Genomic DNA, 27,629 nt, shown 5'->3' with positions numbered 1-27,629 from the left:
GAGCGCAGGTTTTGAAAGGGAACGACCCGGGTTCTGGGTTTGAGAGGAGCAGGGGGATCCGGCGGGAGGAAGGCTGTCGGAGCCAATCAAGCCGCCTCCAGACCCCTCCACGTCGCCGTGGCTGCGCGCTGGTGTTTCTGCTCTGCGCTCTCGCCTCTCGGTCTCGCCCTAGGGTGCCCGGGGAGGCGAGGACCCCAGGTGAGAGGCCAGGGGGCCCCGGAGGGCGGGAGGCCCGGGCGGTTCGGCCCGGGCTGCACGACGGGCTGGCCCGGGGCTCAGGGCGTGTCCGCCGCCGCCTGGCTGCTCGCTCGACACTGTTCGCTCCTACCGGCTGTAGATGGAGCTGTCTGGGTTCCTGCAGCCTCCGACGAGCCTCGGAGTGTTTCTCTTTAAACGGCCTGAGAGGGACATGCCTCCCAGGATGCAGTTTGTATCAACATGGCAGCTGCTGTGCAGCTCCCCTGCTGAAGAGGCGCCGGGACGGCAGCGCAGCTCGCAGCCGGGGCCGGGGCCGGAGCCGGGGGCGCAGCCGCGGCCGCAGAGGGGCCGCGCGCGGGCCGGGGGCCGGTGCTGAGGGCCAGGGCCCAGCTCGCGGCCGGGGCGCAGCCTGCCGGGCCGCCCGCACCACCGCGCGCCCCGCTCCGACGCCGCCGCCGGGCTCGGCCGCTCCGTCCCCGCGCGCCCCGCGCGCCCCGAGCAGGCCGGGCCCGACGGCCGCGCGAGCCCGGGCGGGGAGGCAGGGCCGGGCCGGCGCGCCTGCGGACAGGCCGGGGGCCGGCCTGCGTGGGGCCGCGCGGCGGCGACTCCGGCCGGGCCGGACAGCGCAGGGCCATGGCCGAGGCGGCCCCGGCTCCGGTGAGGGCGGCCCGCGCTCGCACGGACGCGCGGACTCGGGGCTCGGGGGACGGCCTGCGCGGGCCCGGCCCGGCGGCCCGGCCTGGGGTCTCGGTAAGGCACGGGCACGCTGCGACGTTGGGGGTGGGGCGGGGGGTCCGCGCGCCCCTGAGCGGGGAGGGGCTGCGGGGTGGGAGCGGGCCGGCCGCCGGCCGCCGTCCGGGCGAGGCTGCGGGGCCGCCGGGCCTGGCAGGCACGCGGGCCGGCGGCGGGCGCCCGGGCGGCGCTCGCTCCCTGCGGAGCCTGCGCTGCGTCCGTCGGGGTTGTCGCCGCACGTTCTCCGCAGAGCCCGGCCCCGCCGAGCCCCCCGCGGCCGGAGCGCGGCGCTGACGCGGCTCTCCCCATTTTGCAGAGCCGGGACACTGAGGCGCAGACACCTGGCGGCGGCCCGCCCTGCCTGCCCCAAGGTCACGTAGCCAGCGAGCCGTGGCTCGGTGCCCGCGTCCCCAGAAATGCCTGCCCCCGGGGCTGCGGGCCTGGACGGGGAGGGGGCGGCGCTGGCGGCGGGCGACCTCCCCCGGGCTGGCGGCCCGGCCGTGCGCGCGATGGACGCGGCCCGTCGGGGGGAGGTGCCGGCCGGGAGGCCAGGCAGCGCCCAGCCGAGCGTCTCCACCGTGGGGAGCAGGTGACCCTCGGCTCGGGCGCCTCGGCCTCCCAGCCTCCGCGTCTGGAGGGCCCCCGGCCAGACTCCGGGTGTCCTGACGGATGGGGTCTGGGGAGCGAGCTCCCGAGGGTTTGGGGGCTGCTGTTCCCCTTCAGCAGGCCATTCTTAAAAAGCAGTCTGGAAATCTCCCCGCAGACCTGCTCTTTGAGATGCAGTCGCCGCGCAGGGGAGGAGGATGGCCGCGCGGGAGGCCGTCCCTCTGAGCCTCAGTTTCCTGTTGTGTGCAGGAAGGGGTCGGGATACGCGGCTTTCTAACGAGCCTCCCAGCTCTTGAAGAATGATTAAAAAAAAAAACAAAACTCTTGGGAAAATGAAATAACATGAAGATTTAAAAATGCTACCTCTGGGCTTAGGTCTGCAGGGCCCTGTATAATTCCGAGGGAACCACACCGGGTCACATGGGGAAATGGCACGGCTGTCTTTGTAAGTCAGATAGGTATGGTTATGTATTTTCCTGCTAATGTGGCGTGAATCCTGGAGATCCCGTCCACTTAGATGCATGGGGTAGGAAGGGAAGGTGAAATCTATGAAATATGGTTCAGAAGAATTCTAGCCCCTGCCCCCAGTAGTTTGAGAATGCAAGCTTATTAATCTTAGATATTGTATTTACAGCTCCATCGCTCTCTTTGGCCATTTCTTTCTGCTTTGGGTAAAATTAAGCCATTATGAAATTATAGCAAGGGGCTTTTATTTTGAGGTGGGGGAGGGGACGTGCTCCTGTGGCCCCTCACCTCTCTGCAGTCCTCCAGATCCGGAAATGGTGAGAGACAGTCTAATAATAGCAAAGAAATGGTATTTTCCTTTGGCTCTGATTAGACTGGTTGGTAAAGATGTCTTGGTCTGCTGTCTTTATTTACTGTACTGGAGCTTTTTTTTTTCATTGTTTCAGTTAAACCCCTGTATTACTCAGGGAGACTAACTTGGCCCCTGGGGAGATTTTCCCTTCTTCCTACTAGTTGTAGGCAAACACTCTAATCCCCCTGTGAGGATGGGGCCGTGATGTGCCTATTGTGCCGCATTATGCCACTTTCTCTGTGTCTGAGGCTGCGGTCCCAGAGGGCCGTCCAGTCTTGCCCTCACTTGTGAAGAGTGAAGAGTTGAGAGGTGGCTTAGCTGTGGGTGAGCCTTCAAGTTTGGGGGTCTGTGAACCCGGTGAAAGTGTTTGCGGAATTTCGTGTGTGTGCCCATGTGTATTTTTTCGGGGGGAGGATCCGTGACTTTCATTAGGCTTTCAAAGGGGGCCCTGACCCCAGCTTTAAATGGAAATGTCTTTGTGGGCTGGGCCTTCCACCTACCCCATGATAGGACCTCCCACAGGTCTTTGTTTAATCTTCAAGCTTGTGAATTTTAGAGGTAAAAAGGATTCAGAACACCAACCAGCTGCCTCAGTTGGCAGATGAGGCCCGGAGGCAACCTACAGTGTGGGCTGAGAGCCCGGGCTCGGGACCGCTGTGCGACCTTGGGCAAGTTACTGAGCCTCTCTAAGCCTCAGCGTCTTCATGTGCTAAGTGTGGATAATAATTCTAGGAGTCCCTGTTTCACAGGGTTTTGTGAGGATTAAATGAGATCGCCCTTTAAAATGCTTAGCACAGTTCATGGCACATAGTAAATGCCGAATAATTGTTAGCTGTTACCCAGCTAATTAGCTCTCACACCGGGTTAGCTGCAGAGCCATCGAATCATATGTCCTCAGAAACCTTTTTCCTGAACAAGGTCTTAAGTCTTCAGTCCTTGGCTTAAAAAGTGTGATGCAGTCTCAGTGAAGCCACCCATAAGTGAATGAATGAACCAATAAAAGAAAGAAGGCGATAGAAGATATAAGTAGATTTAGATGTCTTTGATAAATGAAAGAACTTCATTATTTACCCTAAGTTTTTTCATAATTCAACAATTCATGCTATTCATTCATTCAGCAAACATTTATTGAGTACATACTATATATCAGACTGGACACCATGGATCATTTTCAAAGGAAGAAAATGGGACTTTGAATTACTTTAAAGATCTCTTGTATATGACACACAGTAGTTGGCCATTCAGCAGATTCCTCAAAGGAAGATGACGAAGAAATGGACAAACATCATTATAAGAGGTTCTATTCAGTTCCAATAAAGATGTTGATTGTCAGGATAGGTAAATACAGAGCTGGGCACTCTGAAGACCTTGGGTTCACCTCCCTGATGACACAGAAGTTCTCTCCATGTGGACGTGGCAAGGTGGGGAGCAGGAGAAAGTGACTAATTGAAATCCCAAAAGGAATCAATCTTTATTTTGGTTCTAGCCCCCACCAGTCTTGACACAAGTCCCCAAACTGGCTGATTTCAGCTCTGCTTCCAGCCCTTCCAGGCCTCCTTTCTGCCTCATTCCCCACCTCACGAACCTTAGAGGGGAACCCAGACCGCCAGAGTACACCTGCCACAATGAACCATCTGCCTGGTGACCTAGGGTCCCGTAGGAGTGGCTCAATTGCCATGTCTGTGCCTGTCTCTGTCTTTCTTCCCTCTCTGCTTAGAACAGAAGCCGGCCCAGAAGCCCATTCAGCCTCTCCAGTAGGGGCTGGGTCCATGGAACAGGTCTCACGGTCAAACTATACCATATAAACTCTTGGCAGAAATTTTATTGATAAGTCAACAATTCAGCTTTTATCAAAGTCTGGGGAACTTAAGGTAACTGTGTGTCCTCACTGTTGAGCAAAGTGAGGGAAAGAACATGGCACCATAAGTGCCTGACAGTACAGGCAGAAGCCATGGGGCCGGAGGTCAAGTTCACCTTCCAAGTAAGTCAGTTGACAGCACCGGCCCCCGCTAGTGATCGCCTCCCACCTGCTAGAAGTCTTGGGATAGTAACAGTGTCTGGCATTGACAAGATTCTGCTCTGTTGTTTTTCAGAGTTTTATTTTATTTAATGCTCAGACAACTCAGAGGTAGCAGGTGTATCAGATACTATTATCTGCATTTTGTGGATGAGGACACTGGGAACAGAGAGGTCGAATAACTGGGCCAGGGTGACACAGGCAGCAGTCAGTATAGACAGGCCTGAGAGCCAGGCGTTCTAATTCAAGGCCAGTACCCTTTCTCCTCTACCACTCTCCTGATAATATGATACCTGTGAGATGTAGTTGTGAAAAAGGAGATGGCGCTATAAAAAGCCAAAGGTGGCGTAACCATCTTTTATTTGTTGTTAGTAATGGTTTTATAATTGATGTCTAAATCGGTGCTGGGGTCCCAAGCAGAGATTCATGTCCGTGGACATATCATATTGCTGCCAAACCTGAAGCCCTTTTAATGGGGGTGCTTATCGTTGGGATTTCTTTTGCAGCTGGAGACTCTGGCCTTCAATCCTGTCCTTTCTTTCCTTGAACACAGGTCCAGCAGCTGGACATGGAGACCCAACGCTCATCACCTCTGTCATTTCCCAACGTTCTGCAAGAAGAAACCCCACGTCAGGCCCCTGCTGGACTTCCCCGAGAAGCTCTGTTCCAGTCCCGTGTTCTTCCCCCCAAAGAAACTCCTTCCTTGTCTCCTACCGTTCCCCGGCAAGGCTCCCTACCCCAGACTCCCAAGCAAGAGACCTCTGGCCGGATGCCTCATATTCTCCAGAAAGGACCCTCACTCCTGTATCCTGCCACTTCTGAGCAAGAGACTCATCTCCAGGGCCCCTTGACTTCCCAAGAAGAGACCCAGTATCCACCCCCAGCCGCTGCTGAACCGGAAGTCTCACTTCTTTCCCACTCCACCCACCATCAGGAAGCCCCACTCCACTCCCCTGAAGTTCCTGAGAAAGACCCCCTGAGACTTTCCCCCACAGTTCCCGAGACCGACATGGACCCCCTCCTCCAGAGCCCAGTTTCCCAAAAGGACACCCCCTTCCAGATCTCTTCTGCAGCCCAGAAGGACACACCACTCCCGACGGCAGAGATCACCCGCTTGGCCGTGTGGGCTGCCGTCCAAGCGGTAGAGAGGAAACTGGAGGCCCAGGCCATGCGGCTCCTGACCCTGGAGGGCCGGACGGGGACAAATGAGAAAAAGATAGCTGACTGTGAGAAGACGGCTGTGGAGTTTGCGAACCATCTGGAGAGCAAGTGGGTTGTGCTGGGGACCCTGCTGCAGGAGTACGGGCTGCTGCAGAGGCGGCTGGAGAACATGGAGAACCTGCTGAAAAACAGAAATTTCTGGATCCTGCGGCTGCCCCCAGGCAGCAATGGAGAAGTTCCCAAGGTAAACCCATCCCAACTGGGGCTTCCCAAGGGGTGACCTGAATTGGACTGTGTTTTAGGAATTTAATATAAAAGAAGGGGAAAGCGATGGTTAAGAAGGAAAAAAATAATGAAACCTATTTGCCAACATCACTTCACTGAAAACAGGACGCACCTGTTCTAAGAAATCAAATGATTTCTCTGTTGATGAAAGCATAGGTTAATAAATCAGAGAAACATCCTAACAATCAGGGATTGACAATTGAGAAGGGCGTTCAGTCCGTGATGTCTGAGAGGATAAGAAGGCAAAGCGAAGGCCCAGTGATGGAGCTGTGTCGAGGCTTCAGTCAGTGTCCAGTGAGTGTGAATTAGTGGTCCACCATAGGAGTGGAGGGAGAACTCAGCGAAATGTTGGGGGGCTCTGTCCTGCTCACCGTTTTGATCAGTTGACTTATAAATCATGTCAATGCCAGCGAAAAAGTGATTTCAAGAGGTATCCTAAAAAACTAGAGAACGGTTAGGTTTTAATATTTCGCAGAAGTTCTGCAAGAATTTGAATGTGGATTGGACTTCTTTCTATTCTTTTGCGCTACTGCCCCTTTTGACAGCCTTATGTAGGGAAAAAACTTGGACTGTGTTCTCTAGGCCAGCTCTTCTCCGATTTTATTGTGTACATGCATTACCTGGGCATCTTACTAAATGCAGAATCCGATTTAGTGGGTCTAGAGTGAGGCCTGAGAGTCTGCATTTCTAGCAAGTTCCCCGGTGGTGCCGTTGCTGCTGGTCTGCACACCATGCTTTACAGCAGCCAGGATTATCCTTTAAAGAGGAAAAGGACCAGACAAGACAAGGCCCTTACTCTCTGGGGCCAGGACAGTGGCTGAAGCCAGGCCCGTTTTCTAGAGAGGTCCTTGGGAAAAACCCACATCTGTGCCCGTGGGCCTTTCCCACTCTGGTCCTAGGAAGAGGTGTTCGAGCCCGGGCAAGGGAGTCGGAGCCATTCGTTGCCTTGGGATTCAGCAGCCGAGGGCCTGTGACTGCCTTCCAGTTGGTCCGAGCTGAGCTTGTTGTGTGGTTTCAGGTCCCTGTCACGTTCGATGACGTCGCCGTCCATTTCTCGGAGCAGGAGTGGGGAAACCTGTCTGAGTGGCAGAAGGAGCTGTACAAGAACGTGATGAGGGGCAACTACGAGTCTCTGGTTTCCATGGGTAAGGAAAGGCTTCACTGGCCGGGGGCTTCCTTGGCATCAGCTGGAGGGTCGTTTGGACCCTCTGGGAGTTCTGAACTCCAGTACTACCAATAATCCATACCAAGGACAACTGAATTTTAGAGAGCACGACAAATTAGAACAAATTAGAACAGATGCTGCCGTGTACCCACGTATGTCAGCACAGATCAGGACGCCGCACCAGAGGAGCTGCCGGGGCAGCGGGCGAGGACAGACTTAGACATCAGTGGTCTGTCACCTTTATGTTATCTTCCCCACGGCCCCTACATGTTTATCTTAAAATTAGTTTGTTTAGCAAACTCTTAGTAAGCAGGTGTGAGGTGCTTTATGAGAATCACCTCATGTAATCCGCACTCCCCTCCCGTGAGGGAGCTGGGACAGGTGTCTGCGCTCCTGTTCTACCATTCAGGTGACTGGACACTGTCATTGAGGGAGGGCTTACGTGCCCCGGGTTCTCATCCCCATTGTGCAGAGAGGAGGCTGTGACCCAGGGAGGTTAAACGCTCATCCTAGGTCCACACCAAGAAGTCACAATTTCGCTGAGATGTCCTTTATCCCAAAGTCTGTGGATTCTTGTTTTCATTAATAAGAATATTTAAGGATGAAACTCTGGGAAAATATACTTTAGTTTTTCATGTATCCTTTTGTCTGATATGAGGGACTCTTTGGGCACACAAAAAGTTTAGAAAAACATTAAATATGCTGTTGCCTAGAAACTTTGATTCTTACTCAAATTGTTGATTTTATACACATATACTTCCCTGATAGGATAACTTTTCTTTTTAATTCTTTTTTTTTCCTCTGTTCTTTAAGTATATACATAATTGTGAAAATTCAACAATTTAGGTTTACATAATAAAGAGCAATCCCCACCTTCCCACCAGTATCACCCACCAGAGGTAACCACCATGAACCCTTTGGCCTGTATTTTCTCTTATCTTTTTTTGTGCACGTGCAAACATATGCATGATGCGTGCAGTCACGCACATGCAGTTTGTGGTGTGCACAAACAGGATCGTTCACTTATTTTCCCTAACCGTAGGCCACAGGCAGCTTTCCACGTCAGCACACGTAGGCCTGCTCAGAAAGCTGCAGTATTCCATCTGAACCACTGGGCAGTTGACTTTTCTGCTGTCGATGAGCAGCAGCTTGATTCTGTCTTGCCATTGTTGCAGAGTGTTGTGATAAACATCTCTGTGTATTTGTGCACTTACGTGAGTATTTCAGTAGGACAGATTCCAAGAACTGGGTTTGTCCAGTAAAGAGGTTTCACATTTACAATATCGCGGCCACTGCTCCGGCACCCTCCAGAAGGCTGAGCCTGTACGTGTTTATGCAGCAGTGCGTGGCAGTGCCATTTCTCCACACCCTGGCCTGAACTGATTTTCTTCTGTTCTAAATATTTGTCTTTTCTGATGGGTGAAAATGACCCCTCATTGTTTTACTAGGTGTTTCTTTGATGATTAGTGAGCTTGGGCATCTTTTCCTGTGTTTACTGGCCATTTGCATTTCTTCTAGAAATTACCTATTCATATCTTTGCTTTTTTATTTTTTACTAATTGTAGAGGCTCTTTATATATAATTATGATATTAACTCTTTGCCTTTATATTTGACAAATAGGTGTCTGTGTGTGTATAATATTTCCTCCAAGTTTCTTCAGCTTTTAACTGTATTTCCAAAGAAGTTTTTTAAACTTCTTTTAATGTAAGGAAATCTGTCAGTGTTTTGTTTTATGGCCTCTAGATTTTATCAGGATTAGTTTTCTACTCTATAAGATTTCAAATACCTTGTGCCTTTGTCATCAAAAACCTGAGCAGGCATTGGCCACATATGAGCAGCAAGAGCCACAGATGACGGAAGGGCCAGTTTCTCTTAGTGGGCGGGCAGCACCCCACTGCTTGGTCCCGCATGGGAAGACATGGTGCACATGGTAACACACACACACACACACACGCACACACACACACACACACACACACACACATACACACATACATACAGTGGGCCCTAAGGAAAGGGCTGGAAACTTGGCCCATTTCTTTTTGAACATTGCCGGCGGTGGGTAGGGCAGATGCCCTCTGTCACATTCGCAAAGGTGACATCTTTGCAGCATCCAGTGCATCCTCACTCATCGTATATCTTCTTTCTTTCCTTTTGCCCAGACTATGCAATTTCCAAACCGGACCTCATGTCACAGATGGAGCGCGGGGAGAGGCCGACCATGCAGGAGCAAGAGGACTCCGAGGAGGGCGAGGCGCCTGCAGATCCCAGTGCTGGTGAGTGGCTGCCGGCTGGCCCAGAGCTCTGCCTTCTAGATCTTTCAGCACTCAGGAGGCCCAACATGGGGCATTACAATCCCAAGTAGACCCTGGAGGGATATGTAAGCAAGCTGTGTGCAGGAAGGAGGCTTGCAGGTGCTAGGACGTGATGGCCAGTGGCCCAACTGGCTGATAAATAGGAATGCCGTTGGGTTCGTTGTCTTAGGGAGTTACTGACATGACTGAGTGTCACCTTGCTCTTTGCAGGAAGGAAAAGAGCTGAAAGGAAGGCGGTCACTTGTCAGGGCGCTTGTGCCTGTGCATCCTGGAGCTCCCCAAGAAGGGCCATGTCCCTGGTCCTCCAGTAGGTCAGTGGAAGGATAGGGACAGAGGGACTTCGCCTGAAACGTCCTACAACGTGCAGGACAGTGTCTAGACGAGGCGCTTAGATGGAAGCAGCAGAGAGGCGCCAGGTGGGGCTGGCCGTGTGGCTCAAGTGTAGACTCTGACGTCGGGCCGCCTGCAGTTGAATCCTGGCTGTTCTTACTAGCAGTGTGATGTTAGTTACTCAGCCTTTTTGGAGGCCTAGTTTTCTCACCTATAAAGTGGGACTGGCACTCATATCTAGGGCCTGGCGTGGTGACTGGCCTGTGGCAGTAGCCCAGCAAACATCAGCTGTTGTCGTCTATGGCTATATTGGTAGCCTGCACATTTCGCAGTGGGTGCTTTCAGGGTGTGTAGCTTGTTTTCGGAGCTCCTGCTTTGGAATTGCCTTTGGACTTGCATCACTTACCTTGAAGGTCTTCAGTGGAAGCAGATCCGTGTCCTTTGGAGCCAAACATCATTGGTGACCATGTCTTTTAAAAAAGGAGGATGATGTAGCAGGAGAATTCATGAGGCCAACAGCTGGGTCTTGTTATAAAGTAATGTCATTGATAGTGGGACCTATAAACTGGCTCCAAAGAGGAGGTCCAGAAACAAGCAACGTGAACCCCATGGACTAGGAGTGAGGGTAACTTACGGAAGAGACAGAACTCTGTGGGAAACTAAGTGCTGGCCTGTTTCAGAGAAAGCCAGTATCATTACTTTCTAGAGATTTAAATCGAGGGGGAAGGCCGATCCTGAATTCATTCTGGAAGACAAAAAAGGTGTACTTAAAAGTAGATGAGAATGGAGGCTTGGGGACAAAGTGTGGCATGTGGCAGAGTCATCTTTTGCTTGGAGGAAAATAAGTCTGTATCTGAAAGGTTTGAGTGGCCACATCCAAAAACAAGGGTCAAGTGGGAATAAAGAGATTCAGAGTAGAAGGAATAGGAAAGAAGGCTTGGGAGACAAAGAATGAGAATAAGGGAGAGGCGATTTGTGGCAAAAATCCTGAAATCCAGTCTGATGGCCCTGTTGGGTCTTGTGGTCCAGGGGCTGCTCTTCTAGCATCTTCTTAGAAGGGCTGGGATGAGAGTAGTGATCCCCGTCCTTTGTCGACTTGTTCACATCCTCATCACAGATGGGCCTCCCAGAGTGGGGCCAGAGTCAAAAGCAAATAACCCCAACCCACTCTGCCCGGGGCTGGGGTGGTTCTGGCACACGCACGTCCACAGCCTGAGCTTCTGTGGGAAGTGGCAGCTTCAAAGAGGCTGCCTTGTATGCCTGGAATGTGCCATTTGTTCCACCAACCGTCTCCAACCACTTGGAGCCTGGACTGGACAGAGGACAGGAGAGGACATGGGACTCATTGCTCTGTGGGGCTGGCCTTCAACCCGCACCTGCGTGGGGAACCAAAGGCCCTGGCCTCTGGGTTGCAGAGTTGTCCTGGGAAGCTGCAGCTATCAGAGCCCCGAGCACACCAATGGTAACCTGTCTGTTCACATGTGCTCTCCCTTAGAAGGGCAGCCACAAAACCAGCCCTGGGCCAGACCCAACAGTGTGATACCAAAGGGGAAAAGTCTAGAAAATTGAGAATGTTTATAGTTCTAGATACACCAAACATGACAGTGTTATGAACTGGCTAAGTAATTCATTCAATAAACTATTATTCATCGTTTGGATCCCTAAGGGCGAGGAGATCCAAAGATGATTGAGATATTGACCCTGCTCTCCAAATCCTCAGAGCAGGGCTCCCGTTCATGGCCCTATAAGGGAGAAGCCAGGTACTATTTTCACCAAACAGATTAGCAGAAGGGAAGACAAACAAACCAGAAGACATGGCTGAAATCCAGCTTCTCATACATTGTACGTAGTTTCAGTCTTTCTATAAAGCAATTAGATATTGTCCAGTCTTAAAATATGTTTTAAATATTTAAAATGTTCATATACTTAATAGTTTCCTGAAAGTCTCTAAAATGGAAAAGAATCCAAAATATGTATTAAGATGTACAAATATTACGTTCCATTATGATAGATTGTTAAAAGACACTAAAATCATACTTATGAAGGGCTTTGGTAGCATACGTTTCACTTGTATGTTTACTATTTAGTTCATCAAATATTTTTTGCAGCAGGTACTGTGTCAAGAGACTGATGTTAACAACCAAAACACTGCACGTAGATAAAATAGAGTCACCGACTGTGATAGTGCTGTGAAGACAGGCGTCCAGGCTACGAGACAGGCAGCAGGGAGGACCTGTCGAGGTTGGGAGATCAGAAAAGGCCTCTTTGAGGAAGTGGGAGTTTGAGTGGAAACCTAAAGAACAAGGAGGAGTTCCATTTACTCCACAGAGAACTCGCCGCGGGGGAAAGACTGGAAGCCAGGAGACCAGCTGGAGGCTGGTCTCGTGGTCCAGGTAGGAGACCTTGGCGTAGCCCAGGGAGCGAAGTGGATGTTCACAAGATATGTTTTGTCAGTAGACTAGAAAGGACTTCACGATCGTGCATGCTGAATTTGAGGGAAAGGGAGGTACAAAGGTGACTCCCCATCTGTGACTTGAGTGAGAGGGTAGATGGGGGACAACAGGAGGTTCCGGTCTGGAGAAACAACAAGAACACATTAGGTTTGAGATCCCATGAGACATAAAGGAGAAAGTGTTAAGAAAGCAGCTGAATGAAGGAGTCTGGAGTTCGAAAAAGAGATCTGAGGGCTGGCCTAATGGCGTAGTGGTTAAGTGTGTGTGCTTCGTTTTGGTGGCCCGGGGTTCACAGGTTCGGACCTATACAACGCTCATCAAGCCATGCTGTGGCAGCATCCCACGTATAAACTGGAGGAAGATTGGCACAGATGTCAGCTCAGGGCCAATCTTCCTCACAAAAAAAAAAAAAAATGATAGATCTGTGCTAGAGACAGACATGTGGGCATTCGTAGCCTAGACTGGATTACCTTCCCAGTCTGTGGAAGAAGAGGAGAGAGGACAGGCCATGCCCTTGGGAGCCCTGACTTTTAGAGCAGATTGGGGATCTGGGATATGTTGGTCTGGGTGGGGCCCAGGCATTAGTATTTTTTAAAAAGCTTCCAAGGTGACTCTCATGTGCAGCCAAGGTTGAAGACCTTGTAGGATTTGGACAAGGGAGGAACCAGAGGAATCAAAGGAAACAGAAGGAGTGGCCAGAAAGGTAGCAAGAAATTAGGATAGCGCATTGTTGGGTGTTTCAAGAGAAGAGTGTTTCCAGAAGGAGGGAGTGTGGTCAACAGTGTTGAATTCTAGAGTGTGGTTTAGTAGGATGGAGACTGAAAAGTGTCCCTGGGATTTGCAAATTGGCAACATCAGTGACCTTAGCAAGAGAAACGTTGGTGGCATGGTAGGAGAGGCGTCCCACATACAAAGTAGAGGAAGACCGGCACAGATGTTAGCTCAGGGCCAGTCTTCCTCAAGCAAAAAAAGAGGAGGATTGGCAACGGATGATAGCTCAGGGCGAATCTTCCTCACACACACACACAACACACACACACACAAAAGATGGCAGATTGGACATGTGTTTACTCCTACCTCCCAAAATCCTTCTAAAACAGGAATGAAGGGACTTTTTAAAAGAATGGACAAGGAGATAGCAACAAAATTTTGGAAGCCTGAAAGCAAATGGCTGGGCAATTACTGATGTAGAAAGCTGAATCCAAAACTGGCACTGGGGGAAGCTGAGAAGAAACCCAGTTTGCCCTCCACTGCCACCTCTGCTCGAGGCTCGGGAGCTGGCAATACTGGGACTCCAGGTGTCTCTGGAAATGGGGTAAAGGCGAGGCTAAACCGAGGGCGGGTGGAACATCTTCTACAGAGGCATTTGAACACTACACTTACCCCTCCGTTACCTGCCCGTCCCTGCAGCTGCCGTCGGCCTCTCCCCTCGCTGGCTGATGACCAGCGTTACTCTCCGGAGGGGATGAACAGGGAGATCTCTGACGTGGGCTCAGGCACAGCTGAGGGTGGGGCACCACGTTGAAAAGAAGGGCATAAGTGAAGTATGACATACACGTGTTGAGATTTCCAGCCTTCTTCCCTAAGCTGGCTCCCAAAATGACGTGACACCCATGATTAAACCCTCAGGGCAGGACATTGGAAGAGTTTTATCTGGAGACTTTTGGGACCAGCCCAAGAGATTTCCCAGTGAAATGACCCAGCCAAATCATCCTACTGGGAAACCATGTCAGCGAGCATGACCTGAATGCACCCGACTTTCAATTGTCTCTTGAGTGTTCCACTTTTAAATAAAAATGGACAATCAAGAACCAAGACATCTAGGTAGAACCTCTAATATACAGAGACCAAAGGAAAAACAAACACACACAAATTTCGAGGAAACAGAGACCAACCATGTAGAGAGGGAAAAAGTGTTTAAGTGTATATGTGTGTGTGTGTGTGTGTGTGTGTATAAACCTTGGATAAAAGAACTGAATGCATCCATGACATAAAAGTGTAATGCTTATTTTTTTAAAAAAAGAATAGAAACTCTTGAATTAAAAACATAATAATCAAATTAAAAACTCAGCAGCAGTGTTAGAAGATGAAGTTGAGCACACACCCCAGAAAATAAAGCAAAAAGACAAAAAATAAAATAGGGAAAGAATAAGAAAAGTAAAGAATGGAAGTCCAATGTCCATGTAATAGGAATATCAGACACAAAGAACAGCAAAAACAGGAAGGGGAGCATTAGCAATGAAATAATTCAGGAAACATTGCCAGCACTGAAAGACGTGGCTTTCCAGATTGAAAGAGCCGCTCAGCTGCCCGGAGCGATGGATGAAAATGGACACACACCTTAGACATTTCAACAAGAAATTCCAGAGCCTCTGAGGACCAAGGAGATCCTACAGGCTTCCAGAGAGGAAAAACATGTTCATACAAAGGAACAAGAATTAGAATGGCTTTGGACTTTCCAACAATATTAGAAGCCACGAGACAGTACAACAATGCCTTTAAGTTTCTTTAAATTTTAAAAATGGAAAATATTTTCCAGCCACTCTAAAATATGGTATCTAGCCAGACTATTCTAATGAAATATAAGAGTGAAATGGAGACATTTTGAGATATTCCAGGTCACGCAGGCACCCTTTCTCAGGCTGGCGTGGGGGTGGGGGGTGCTTTGCCAAAATGAGGAAATAAATCCAGAAAGAGGTGTTAGGAGCTCCAACACAAGAGAGGTGACGGGAATCCTCAGGTGGGGATCCCAAGAAGACAGCTGTGCCCTGGAGGCAACCAGTCCAGACTGGAGCACGTCAGAAGGTTCCAGAAAATTTTTCTTCAAATAGATGAAATTGAGAAATACCCAATATGTTTAAAAGTTTTGAGAGAGTTACAGAGCAGGGTTGTGGGGAAAGCCTGGAGCTGAGTTAATGATAATTAATAGTAAGCTAAGCAAAAGAAAAATTGTTAGCTCCAGGGGAAGCAAAAAGGTTTACAGGCACAGAAAAGTGCTTATAGTATACTACATGGTTCAATTTTAAATAACATTTACATAATCTAATAATGGAACCACCCAACATTGATCCAACCAGAATTACAAACTAAATTGAAAGCATCAGGGATTTGGAAGAGATGGAGATGGCTGGGGAGGGATGGTCCGTCTCCAGCTCTTGGAAGTCAAGAGAAAACGCTTAAAATTGAAAACTCAAGGAGTTGCAACGTAAGGCTGTTACTCAGAGCTATGAAGGTAAATGACAAAAGACTCAGCTAGAAGAATTGAAAGTGATTGCCTCTGGGGAGCAGGAAATAGGAATTGTGAAGGAGCGCTTTTTAAAAACCATTCAACTCTCTGGCCTATGTGCATGTATAGCTTTTAAAAAAAGAAAAATTAATATACCAAACATTTAAAAACTAACAGAAAGTGCAGCCTTGGAAAGCCAGTGTCAACCATCATTTCTTTCCTTGAGCTGGTAGAGAAAGTTCATGTGGCAACACTGGTTTTTACTTTCCAATAAAACTCCAAAGTTTCAGGGCTGGCCCCGTGGCACAGCAGTTAAGTTCGCACGTTCAGCTTCTCGGCGGCCCAGGGTTCACCAGTTCAGATCCCAGGTGCGGACATGGCACCGAGGGGCAAAAAAGCCATGCTGTGGTAGGCATCCCACATATAAAGTAGTGGAAGATGGGCATAGATATTAGCTCAGGGCCAGTCTTCCTCAGCAAAAAGAGGAGGATTGGCAGTAGTTAGCTCAGGGCTAATCTTCCTCAAAAAAAAAAAACAGCAAAAACTCTAAAGTTTCATCAATGTAATTCAAAAAGAAAAAATGCTGAGAGTGAAAGTCCTACTTAGTTCTCTCTCAAGAGTCAACAGTTTATTCCTTCCAATTTATGTGCATATCGTTCCACACACACGCACACACATATGGCCTTAATTATATAAGTAATCCATAAATACATTCTCATCTTAAAAAAATCAAACAATATAGAATTACATTGTTTGGCAACTTTTTTCAATAATGTTTCCTTGACATCTTTACATGTCAGAACATATAAATGTATCTTGTTCTTTTTCATAGCCAACTATAGTATTCTGTGTATTGATTTCATAATTTATTTAAATAATTTCCCCATGGTGTACATTTAAAGTGCTCCCAAGTTGCAGTGCTTCCTTAAAGATCCTTTATAAATAAATCTTTGTGCACTTGTCTGAAATGTTAAGAAGTGGATTTTCTGGGTCAAATGATATACCCATTTAAAAATTTATTATATATTAGCAAATGCCCTTCAAAACAATTGTGCCAATTTATACACATTCATCTATATGTGAGACTACCTGTTTCCCACTCTTGTGCCAGTAGTAGGTTTATTTATCTTTTAATTATTTGTGCCAGTGGTGGGTAGAAAAGACAGTATATTGATGTTTTCATTTGACTTTCTGTAAGAGTGATATTGAGCATATTTTCATATCTTCATGATGACCAGTATGTCTGATTTTGTGAATTATCTTTTGCCCGTTGTTCTTTTGGATTATTCATCCTTTTATTATTGATTTTTAAAAGCTTTCTATATATTAAGGATATTAGCTCTTGTGTGTCATATATATGTGAATATGTTTCCTAATTTATGGTTTACCTTTGTATATGGTGTGTGTGTGTGTGTGTGTGTGTGTGGTGTAGCTATTTTAAATTTGTATGTGTTCAAATTTATCAATTTGAAGTTTCTGTGTATTCAGATTTACTGATAATTTTCTTTATGGTATCTGGGTTTCATATCAAGTATAGAAATACTTGCTCAGCCCATATTAGTGTTTATTCATAAACACTATGATCATAGGCTTTGGGCCTGTGAGCTTTTCAAAAACCTATACAAATTTTTGAAAACTGAAAAAAAATTTTTTTGCTCCAGAAAACAAAAAGAAAATTGCAAAATGTAATAATCAAATGTTTAACTGTCTACAAATATAACATTACAGTTGTGCATATATGACAGTGGTCCCATAAGATTAGTACCATAGAGCCTAGGTGCGGTAGCATATAGGCTTGTATAAGTGCATTCTACGATGTTCGCACAACAATGAAATCACCTAACGATGCTTTTCTCAGAAGGCATCCCCATCGTTAAGCAAGGTGTGGCCATATATCAGCTTCACAATTATTAAATTTAGTGTTTGCAAACATTTAATATGTTTAAAACCAATTTATAGGACAGATATTTCCCATTTCACAAGAGGTCTTATGAAGAAATGTGATCGCAGAGATTGAAAACCAATCACAAATTAAATTTATTGCCAAATAATGTCAAGGTAAAGCTACAAAAATTCTTTCCAAAAAATTTACAGCAAAAAAACCATAGTTCATATGGGTTGAGCACATTGACTGTTTGTGGCCTCGGAAGGAATATCTAAGTCCCAGAGCTCTAGGCATGGCCTGTTCCTTAGGTCAAAGTTGTAAAAGAAGGGAAAAAGCTGTGCTTCTTTCTAATACTAGTATGATTTCATGATTTATGTCTAAATTTTTGATTCATCGGTAATTTATTTTGCTGTGACCTATGTGAAGATAGCTATTATTTTCTTCTTCTAGCCAGGAAGCCAGTTGTCTCCACTCCGTTTATGTAAAACTTTTCCCCATTGGTTTGAAATGCTGCCTTTGGTCATAAACTGTATTCTCTCAGTGTATATGTCTTTGATTTTTTTTTTTTTTTTTTTTTTGCTGAGGAAGATTAGGCATGAGCTAACATCTGTGCCAATCTTCCTTTATTTTTTGTGTATGTATGTGGGTCACTGCCACAGCATGGCAGCCAATGAGTGGTGTAGGTCCACGCCCAGGAACCAAACCCAGGCCACTGAAGCAGAGCATGCCGAACTTAACCACTAGGCCTCAGGACTGGCCCCTGATTAATTTTTTAAATGGAAGAGCAAATTACTGTTTATAAATGCAGTGTGGTTGTCAATACTCTTTCAGAAGTTGTTTGGGGTGGGAAGCCTTATAGGTGGGAAACAGCTGGCTTTCCTACTGTAACAGATGGGGAGAGGGGGCGTGAAAATGTGTAAATACCACGTTTGGAGGGAAAAAGGATTAAATGCCACAGAGGAGCAGAGAAGTGCTTGGGGTTCAGAGAGGGGCCCGACTGCGTTCAGCTGAGAGCACTGGGAGACGAGTGGTGGAGGGCGTCTTGGAGTCCGGGCAGGTGTTAGAAGGCAGTGTCTTCAGGCTAGGGTCCCATGCCCTTGACGGTACAAGGAGACTTTCCAAGAGGGACACACATAGATGGCTTTGAAGGCTCAGTGTCCAGGTCCTTCGTCCATCTGTTCTCCTTCAGAAAACTCATCAGCAAGCACCCAGCACGTGCAGTCCCTGTCACCCTGGGCCGCATCCCCGACATCTCCCACTCACAGGCCCCTCCCGCCCTTCCCTCCCTTATTACGGAGCACTTCTCTGAAGAGCAGAAGCCCTGTGGGGCACAGACAGACAGTCCAGAAGTTTGGGGTGCACGACCAGAAGTGCATCGCGCTGGGGCCTGATGGCGGATTCTTTTGCAAGTTAGATCGTTTGCACTACTTTGCTCTCAACAAAATTGAAAGAGAACCTAATTAAGTTGTCAGCTAATAGGTCATTAAAAACAATTTTTGGTGATACGTTAAGCATGTGCTTTCGTAGCATTCTAATTCAGAAGGCGTTCAGAGAATCGAGCGATGATTCCCGAACAAAGCGCCTGCCAGCCCATCTACCTATCTGTGTAAACGAGCTTCCCCACTGACTGTATTTATAAAGTGAAAAATAGGGATACAGTGGGTTGTGGGAGTCTGTCTCATTCAAGCAATAAGAATTTTTCATTCTCAGATATGTGAACTAATTGGGGAAAAAAATCCCTATCCATCAAGTTTTTTGTTTTCTATCTTGAACAATTGTTTCTCATTCTACAGTAATAATAACTAAGGATAACTTAAGCCAGGAAAAAAATTAACACTTAGAGCCTTGTGGTTATTAGAAATGAAAGCAAAATTAATCCTTCTAATTTATATACATGTTTTTATGGCAGAGTGGTAGATGAGGTGATCAGTAAAAGGCTTCTAAGCATAAAAATATGTTCTATTAGGAGAAAATTCTGTGGGCAAAGTGGGAATGGAAATAGAAGTTCAAGGTGAAAAGGAATGATGTAAAAATTTCAACTATCAAAGAAAAACTTGAGTATTTTTTTAAGTGAATAATGGTGGGTTTAAAATTGCTAGGGTTCTTAGGTTCCGTTGGTGACATTAAAAGGTGATGGAAGAGTTTATTTTAAAATATCAATATTTACAATACTCCAGAAATTACATCTTTTGCAGTTATTGAAGCATTTTATATGTTTATTCAGAAAGGTGCAAAGGGGTACACGGTTTTAAAAAATTATTTTAGGGAGCAGGCAAGCAAAACATGTTAAGGAGTCTGAAGTCAGAAAGATATTTTTCTGATGCTGGAGTCATGGTCGTGTCTGTGGATCTGGTGCAAAGTCTCGGATTGAAGGTAGAGGAGAAAAGAGGCACAACTGATGGAGCAAAGTTCCAGGGAGAAGCATGGGCAGCGCTAAGGAAGCAAGGAGAGCATTGCGGAGAGAAGAGGACTGAGGAGGGACACTGCTCTTCCTGAGGTTGGAGAGAAGGGCGGGGTCAAGGTGGTGACCTTGAGCTGGAGCAGGAGGCTGTCCGGGATGTGAGTGCAGATGACTTCTTTTTTTTTTTTAAGATGGAGACATCTTTGGAGACTCAGTTCTGAGGCAAAGTAGCCACCGTCTGCATTTAAGGCTGTGGGGAATGCAAGCTGGGAACACTGGAGCTGCTCTATATTCTGTCTACTCCCAAACGGCTTAGGTTGGCTAATCAGAGAGGATTTAAAGGGTAACCAAGCATCAGTTTTAGGTCATAGGGCATAAGTTGCTAGCATCATTGGTTGGTCTGCTTTCTCTGCAATGTGGTCCACCTTAGCTTGAGAATGACGAGTGGATGTGGCGGAAGAACACAGAGGGGGCATCGTGAGGGCAGGGACAGTCAGCTTTGTTTACTGGTTTCCTAGTTTCTTCACTTTTTTCCACGGGCTTTACCACCTTCTACCATACCATAGAATTTATTAATTATGTCGATTGCCTTGTGTAAGACGGATGAGGGCGGGAATGCTGTGTGTTCACTGATGTATCCCAAGCCCCTGGAGCATCGCGTGGCAAATGGTTGGTGCTCAATACTGTCTGTTAGTGAGTAAATGTTCAGTGAATGAATGAATATGCTTATGCATTAGACTTCTATAATTTCCTTAATTAACAGTGACTTTCAACCTGTATGAAGGTTTGTGCTGGCACAGCTCTACCATATGGAATAAAATAAAGTTGAAACCCCTACCTCACACCATACACAAAATAAAAATAAATTCCAGGTGGAGTAAAACCTAAATGTAAATAATGAAACAATAAAAACCTTGGAGTAAAATCTAGGAGACCAGATAAACCATCTAGGACCAGAGGAGACCCTCTTAACCAAGATAAAAAACCCAGAAGCCATAAAAAGAAAGAGGGGCACATTTGAGAATATGGAAACTTTAAGAAAGTTGTGTGGTAAAAGTTAACACAAAGTCAACAGACAAATAATAGATTTGGGGGAAATATTTGAAATGCCAATAAGAGAAAATGGGTTATTTTTAATACAGGAATCAAAGGACTCTTACCAGTTGACAAGAACAGAACACAGTTCACACAGAATCAGCTCCAAAAGGCCAAAAAATGAAAGAAACAATATTCAGATTCCCCTGGTCAGGGAAGTGAAATTAAAGCATCAGTAAGTTATCACTTTACCCCCATTTGACTGAGGAAAATTAAGAAGAGCAGCAGTGTCTGTTGCTGGCAGGGATGTGGGGAAAAGGTGCAGGGCTGGCAGAAACACGAATTGTCATAGCCTGGTTGAAAATGACATCTATCAGAATTAAAAATACAGACACCTTTGGACTCTGCAGTCCCACTGCTCGCACTCTCATAGAAATAAAACCACTATTTTGTAGTTAGAGATATAAATAAACAAATGTTTATTGCAGCATTGTTCACCACGGCAAAGGACTGGGAACGTGGAGCGCGTGTTCTTCTACAGGGGACGCTGGACACATTGCAGTGTAGTCCTCACCGTGCGACGTGTGCAGCTTTTAAAAGGAAGGCCTGAGCCCTGTAGAAATGGGTTTGAAGTGATCACTACAAGATATTTGAGTGAGAAAAGGAACATAGAGGACTATGTATAAGGCAATTTTGTTTTTTTAAAACCAATAATGGCCAGGAAATAAACACACATAAATGTAAATGTGTTATAATAAATAACTACATAAGCATGGAGAAAAATACTAGGTTAGTTATAGGAGTTACTTGGGAAGGTCATATCTGTGAAATGGGAAGTGAGGGGAAAGGGAAGGCAAGTTAAAAGGAAAAAAAATAATGCACTAAAACCCAAAAATGTGTGTTATAATCCCATTTATGTAAAATGGTGCCTAAGTGTGTAATGGCATTTGAAGTTAACCTACAGACCTACAGGCAAGTTAAAAAAAATGTCAGGGCAGCGTGGATAATGGGATGCTGTTTAAAGACAAACCAAGCTCCTATTGTACGTGTACGCAGCTTATAGATGTGGGCAAGGGGGGCTGGGGGTATCTGTGGTCTGTTGGTGTTGGGCTGCGGGGGGCGCCCTGAAAGGGTTGTGTGGGAGGAGATGATTAGGTTTTTCTTTATTCAACTTGATTCTGGGGTCGGGAGACAGAAACTGTTGACTTTGGCTGGCCTAACCTGGGAAAGGGAATTAGCATCACTTTTTAAAATAAACCCTGATAACACTATTTAAAAATTTGAGGGCATCAGGGAAAACAACCTTTGGATCTATTTTAAGTTTACTCCAGTTTGCACTGGTGTGCAAGCCTGCAGAATGTCCAGAAAATTCTATGTCTACTCAACGCCAGCTCAGTATTCTATTTCTTCAGGGTCTCTAAAATAAGAGTTTGAAATGTAAATCCTAGAGCAGGTGGAATAAACATGTTCTGAGTTCTTCTGTCCTCCTCCCCCACCCCTCCCGCCTTCTCTCAGCACACGATGGGATTGTGATTAAGATTGAGGTGCAGACCAACGATGAGGGCTCCGAAAGTTTGGAGACGCCGGAGCCCCTGATGGGACAGGTGGAAGAACATGGCTTTCAGGACTCAGAGCTGGGTGATCCGTGTGGAGAACAGCCAGACCTGGACATGCAGGAACAGGAAAATACGCTGGAGGAGTCCACAGAAGGCTCCAGCGAGTTCAGCGAGCTCAAACAGATGCTGGTGCAGCAGAGCAACTGCACAGGTCAGTGGGGTTGGGGAGGAGCTGGTAGGCCTGCAGGCGGGCCCCTGCCTGTGGCAAAGCTGTGGTTTCCTTCAGAGAGGGAGCTTGACGTGATGGGTGGAAAGGCTGAGGGAACCTCGAGCATGGCCTCAGGGGCGGCTCTCCTGCCTCAGGATTCATAAGAATCTGTCTCTGGGCTAGGAAAGCAGGGATCACAGCCAAAGACTAGGTCAGAGGAGGGCCCGAAGGGATCTCAAAGAGCATCTCTCCAACCCCTCCTGCCGGCAGAGAAGGGCAAATAAATTGCGCTGGTCACAGCATAGTGGCAATGCTGGAACTTCAGTGTCCTGATGCGTCCTTGACTGTTCTGTGTCACACTAGAAGCCCAGCTGCCTCAGAGATTTCAACCCTTGCAGAGAGCATTTTTTTTAAATGACCAACTGTACTGTTTTTTCTAGTAGAATCGAGGTATCACTTTTGTTTAATTATAAAACCTCAAAGTCACCATTCTGCACACTCTTGCTCCCCGTGAGTACAAGGGGAACAATAAGGAAGTGGGCTCGCAGCAGCCTGATCCCAGGACATCCTTTGTGGTTGATTTTCTGATGCTGAACCACCCTTGCAGTCCTGGGGAAAGCCCTACCTGGCCATCCGGGGATATCTTTCAAACACGCTATTAGACAGAATAGTGAGCTACTGTTGTAGTCAGGTCACAGCCAGTTCATAAGTGAAATGAACCTGCACTTTCCTTACATCGACCTCATCTAGTTTTGAAACGAGATTATACTAGACTTATCAAATGAGCTGGCAAGCTTTCGCTCTTTTTTCTATATTCTTTAAATAACGTATAAGATAGGAATTAAGTGTGTCCCTTGAAAATTTGGTAGAACTCACTTGGGTTTTGCATTTTGTTTGGCTGTTTTGTTTATGTGCAAAAGAGTCATTAACCATCTTATCAATTTATATATTGTTTATATTTAGAAATGTATCTACATCCATTTTGTTTAGGTTTTTAAAAATAGGTTGATTTAAAAATTTTTTCATTTTATGTGTAGATAATTCCTTTGCAGTTTGCCTTTTTGCACTTAATGATAAAATATCATGGACATCCTTGGTCAAAAGATATGGATCTAACTTCTTATTTTTAAATAACTGCATGACTTCAGGATGTCAGAAGTCTTTTATACCAAGTTGTCTTTCATAAGAGAATAGTGAAAGACACAAGGCAAATTGTGAATATATGCTAAAGTGGGAGCTTCATAATATAAATTTGAGATTACCCTTTGAGCATTTCCCCTTAATTCTAATAGAACCTTAGAAAATTACTAAATAGTACTTTGTGGAATTTTGAGCTCTGAATTTTAGGGCCAGATATTTCATTAAGAAAAAATTTTGATGCTCAAGGAGGGTTTAAATCTGCTAGGGCCCATATTTCCTTCTGTCTGGAATAAACAATCCTTATTTTCAGCATAAACACCAGGGCAACTAGTTACCAACCTCTGCAGCCGCTTCCTCCTTCCTAATCTTTTGAGCATCATGTTCCAAGGATGTTCTGGGTCACTTCCTGCCGAGCATCCTAACAGTGCCGAGGCAGCATTGTCTTCTGAGCGCCCTGGGCTGGGACTTGCCAGCCCTGTGTTCTGATGTTAACACTGCCATTTCTGGGTTCAGAGGAGCAGCAGAGAGTGCTGTGGCCCAGCGGTCACTAACGAACTACAAGACCTTGGCCGGGTCACAAACACTGCCAGCTTCAGCTGCCCCGTCAGCTGAGGGAATAGACTACTAGATGCTGCAAGCTCTGAAAAGGATTATAACACTAGTTACTTTTTTGGAAACACCACTTGATATCTGTGGGCTTGGATGTCCCACATCTGTGAAATGGGGATAATTCTTGCTTGACTTATCCTATAAGATACCGTGAAGATGAAAAGAGAACAGGTGTGAACTCCTTTAGAAAAAGTTCTCATTTGTTTGCTTTTAAGAACTCCACAAATGCAGACTATTATTGTGTCCTGCATCCCACAGGTGGGCTCAGAAGAGCGACTTTCTCATGTCACACAGTCAGTGACTAACAATAGAGCTCCCCAGTTAGCAGGATGAAGCACTTGGGAAAATTCAAACAGGAGTCGGAGGCGACTCCTTTCCTCTAGGACTTACCTTCTCGGGGCCACTTTAGAACCCGGCATCTTTTAGGTCCTGAAGCGCCAGGCTAGAGGCTGGAAGGCCTGGGAGGAGGACATCCATCAGTTGGGGTGTTCACAGAACACTTACCGTGTGCGTGTCACCGCACACCAGAGCTTGTGGGAAAGGCAGAGGAAACCCCCAGCGCAAGGTTGGTGGAGTCTGTGCGGGTGAGCCGCAGCAGAAGGCTGTGGGCTCCGGGAGGTTGAGTTCTACAGGTGGGGATGGTCAAGGGAGGTTGGAGGGAGAAGACAGCATTGAGGCTGGGTGTGAAACGATGGGCACGATTTGAGAGAGAAGGGCGAGCAAAGGCAGCTGAAGAGAAATCTCCACAGAAGTTCAGGAAGAGGGGACTCTGGAATGGAAAAGGTGGAGAGCTTGATGAGACCCTTTCCATACGGGTGGTAGAGACCCAACCTTTAGGTACCTTAAATGACCAAAGGAGTGTTTATGGGCTCAGCTCATTGGGAGGTAGGTCCACGAGGACGCCAGCGTCAGGCACCCAGGTCCCGCGGGGAGGGCTCTGCGGGCTGGGCTGCTGGTCCCTGCTGACTCCTGCCCGCTTGGTTAGCAAGCAGCTCGGGGAAGTGGACACAAGCAGTGCCAGCTTCCCGTCACAAAGAAGCAGTCTTCCCTGCTTCCTCCGCGTAGAATTCCAAGAGAGGGCTCCGACTGGCCCGTTTTAGGTCTGGGCTCATCCCTGAACCGACTCCCTGACCAGCCCGGGTTACACATGCAAGCGCGTGGAGGGGAAAGGAGTGTTTTCCCAGAAGAAGGAATTGGGGCTGGCAATGTTAACGCGGTGTTTGTTGCTGAGGATGAAGCCGTGCTTACCTACGTGCAGGTTAGGGGCGCTAGGCAACAGCTGACATCTTCTCTCTCTCTCTCTCCCGACCTTGGCCAGAGGGGATCGTGATCAAAACAGAGGAACAGGAGGAGGAGGAGGAAGAGGAGGAGGAGGATGAGCTGCCGCAGCACTTGCAGTCCCTCGGGCAGCTGTCCGGGAGGTACGAGGCCAGTATATACCAGACCCCGCTGCCGGGGGAGCTGTCCCCCGAAGGCGAGGAGAGCCCCCCGCCCCTGCAGCTGGGAAACCCGGCCGTGAAGCGGCTGGCGCCCCCGTCCCACGGCGAGCGGCACCTGAGCGAGAACCGGGGCTCGTCGGGCCAGCAGCAGCGGAACCGCCGCGGCGAGCGGCCCTTCACCTGCATGGAGTGCGGCAAGAGCTTCCGGCTGAAGATCAACCTCATCATCCACCAGCGCAACCACATCAAGGAGGGGCCCTACGAGTGCGCCGAGTGCGAGATCAGCTTCCGGCACAAGCAGCAGCTCACGCTGCACCAGCGCATCCACCGCGTCCGCGGCGGCTACGCGTCGCCCGAGCGCGGACCCGGCTTCGCCCCCAAGCACGCGCTCAAGCCGCGCCCCAAGTCCCCCAGTTCGGGCAGCGGCGGCGGCGGTCCCAAGCCCTACAAGTGCCCCGAGTGCGACAGCAGCTTCAGCCACAAGTCGAGCCTCACCAAGCACCAGATCACGCACACGGGCGAGCGGCCCTACACGTGCCCCGAGTGCAAGAAGAGCTTCCGCCTGCACATCAGCCTGGTGATCCACCAGCGCGTGCACGCGGGCAAGCACGAGGTCTCCTTCATCTGCAGCCTGTGCGGCAAGAGCTTCAGCCGCCCGTCGCACCTGCTGCGCCACCAGCGGACTCACACGGGCGAGCGGCCCTTCAAGTGCCCCGAGTGCGAGAAGAGCTTCAGCGAGAAGTCCAAGCTCACCAACCACTGCCGCGTGCACTCGCGCGAGCGCCCGCACGCCTGCCCCGAGTGCGGCAAGAGCTTCATCCGCAAGCACCACCTGCTGGAGCACCGACGCATCCACACGGGCGAGCGGCCCTACCACTGCGCCGAGTGCGGCAAGCGCTTCACGCAGAAGCACCACCTGCTGGAGCACCAGCGCGCGCACACGGGCGAGCGGCCCTACCCCTGCACGCACTGCGCCAAGTGCTTCCGCTACAAGCAGTCGCTCAAGTACCACCTGCGGACCCACACGGGCGAGTGAGCGCGCCCCGCCGCCGCCCGGCCAGCTGCGCAGCCAGGAGCGTGGCTGAGCCCGCCCCCGGGACGCTTGCTGGCCGCCGCGAGGCCCGAGCCCAGCGGGCGGGGGCGGGGCGCCCCCCAGCCCCTTTGCTGTGAGCCCCCCCTCTCCTTTCGTCCCTCCTCCCAAGGACACGGGGGTAGTGAGACCAGGTCGCTTGCTGCCGTGTTTACCCGGGGCTCCAGGGGGGAGAGCGCGGACCTGGGGAACCCCTTCGGGCTGTTAATTTCCTTGACAATAAAATGGATGAAACCAATCAGCACGGGGGGAGTGATTTGGCCGCCGGCCACACGGAGGGGCGGTGCAGAGCCACTTAGTTGGGGATAGAACTTTCTAATGACCTTTTGGATACTGTGGTTCTATTTGATAATAATAGAGTAATTTTTAAAAGAGCGTTTCCTGTTTGCCGTTTTTGTTTGGTTTTGAAGGGGATGGGTTGAGAAGGTGACCAAGGGACATGTGCCTAGTGTCAGTGGACAGGTTCTGTTGAGTTCCTTTTATGTGCTCATATCCTGTGTTGGGTGGTGAGGGGGACCCAGATCCCACCGACTATAAAATTGAAAGGAGAGACGGAACTGAAGAGCTTCAAATAGTGAATGCGTCCTGGCTGCAGACCCTCGCGCGTGGCCCGGCGTCCCGAGGACAGTGGGACTTCAGGGGGGAGGCAGGAAGAGTGACAGTTTTGGAATGGACTGGAAAGATGGTCCTACTGCAAAAGCTGGGCGCTTGCCTCAGGACCAAGCAGCCCTCCTGCCCGTGTTGAAATGCAGCTGGTGGAGGGGTGGCCAGTCGTGCAGCAAAGGGTAGAGAAGGGGCGCAGAGACCCCTGGTGCCAGTCTTTGGAGAGAACACAAAAGGCACCAGTCAGAACATTTTTTATCGTATGTTGCACCAAAGCTTCTCTTTAGATTTGTTAAATGCATGATGCGCCCTGGTTTCACTAGGTATTCATTCATTTCCAGTTGCCCTCCAGTGAGG

The 27,629-nt window shown here is 48.4% G+C and overlaps 1 protein-coding gene across 2 annotated transcripts; it reads left to right on the top strand.

Annotated features, from left to right (window-relative positions):
- Positions 1-27,044, top strand: ZNF777 (zinc finger protein 777). 2 transcript variants are annotated; one of them, XM_008535384.2, is made up of 6 exons: positions 1-198; positions 4,924-5,775; positions 6,835-6,961; positions 9,145-9,258; positions 22,143-22,394; positions 25,459-27,044. In XM_008535384.2, the coding sequence occupies exons 2-6, from the start codon at positions 4,939-4,941 to the stop codon at positions 26,613-26,615; spliced, it is 2,487 nt and encodes an 828-aa protein (XP_008533606.2). In that variant the 5' UTR covers positions 1-198; positions 4,924-4,938; the 3' UTR covers positions 26,616-27,044. The 2 variants fall into 2 exon arrangements, with proteins under 2 accessions (XP_008533606.2, XP_070472783.1); XM_070616682.1 differs by lacking the exon at positions 1-198 and adding an exon at positions 503-948.
- The last annotated feature ends 585 nt before the right edge of the window (positions 27,045-27,629 follow it).

Source organism: Equus przewalskii, chromosome 4, assembly GCF_037783145.1.
Source record: "Equus przewalskii isolate Varuska chromosome 4, EquPr2, whole genome shotgun sequence".
Lineage (NCBI taxonomy): Eukaryota > Metazoa > Chordata > Mammalia > Perissodactyla > Equidae > Equus > Equus przewalskii.
This window is presented reverse-complemented; position numbering and strand designations above follow the sequence as displayed.

Bases quoted from the DNA above. Each gene is read 5' to 3' on its own strand.
- ZNF777 (XM_070616682.1), top strand. From the start codon at position 832: ATGGCCGAGGCGGCCCCGGCTCCGGTGAGGGCGGCCCGCGCTCGCACG. The intron at 6,962-9,144 runs GTAAGGAAAGGC...CCTTTTGCCCAG, and splicing joins CGAGTCTCTGGTTTCCATGG to ACTATGCAATTTCCAAACCG. The intron at 9,259-22,142 runs GTGAGTGGCTGC...GCCTTCTCTCAG, and splicing joins GCCTGCAGATCCCAGTGCTG to CACACGATGGGATTGTGATT.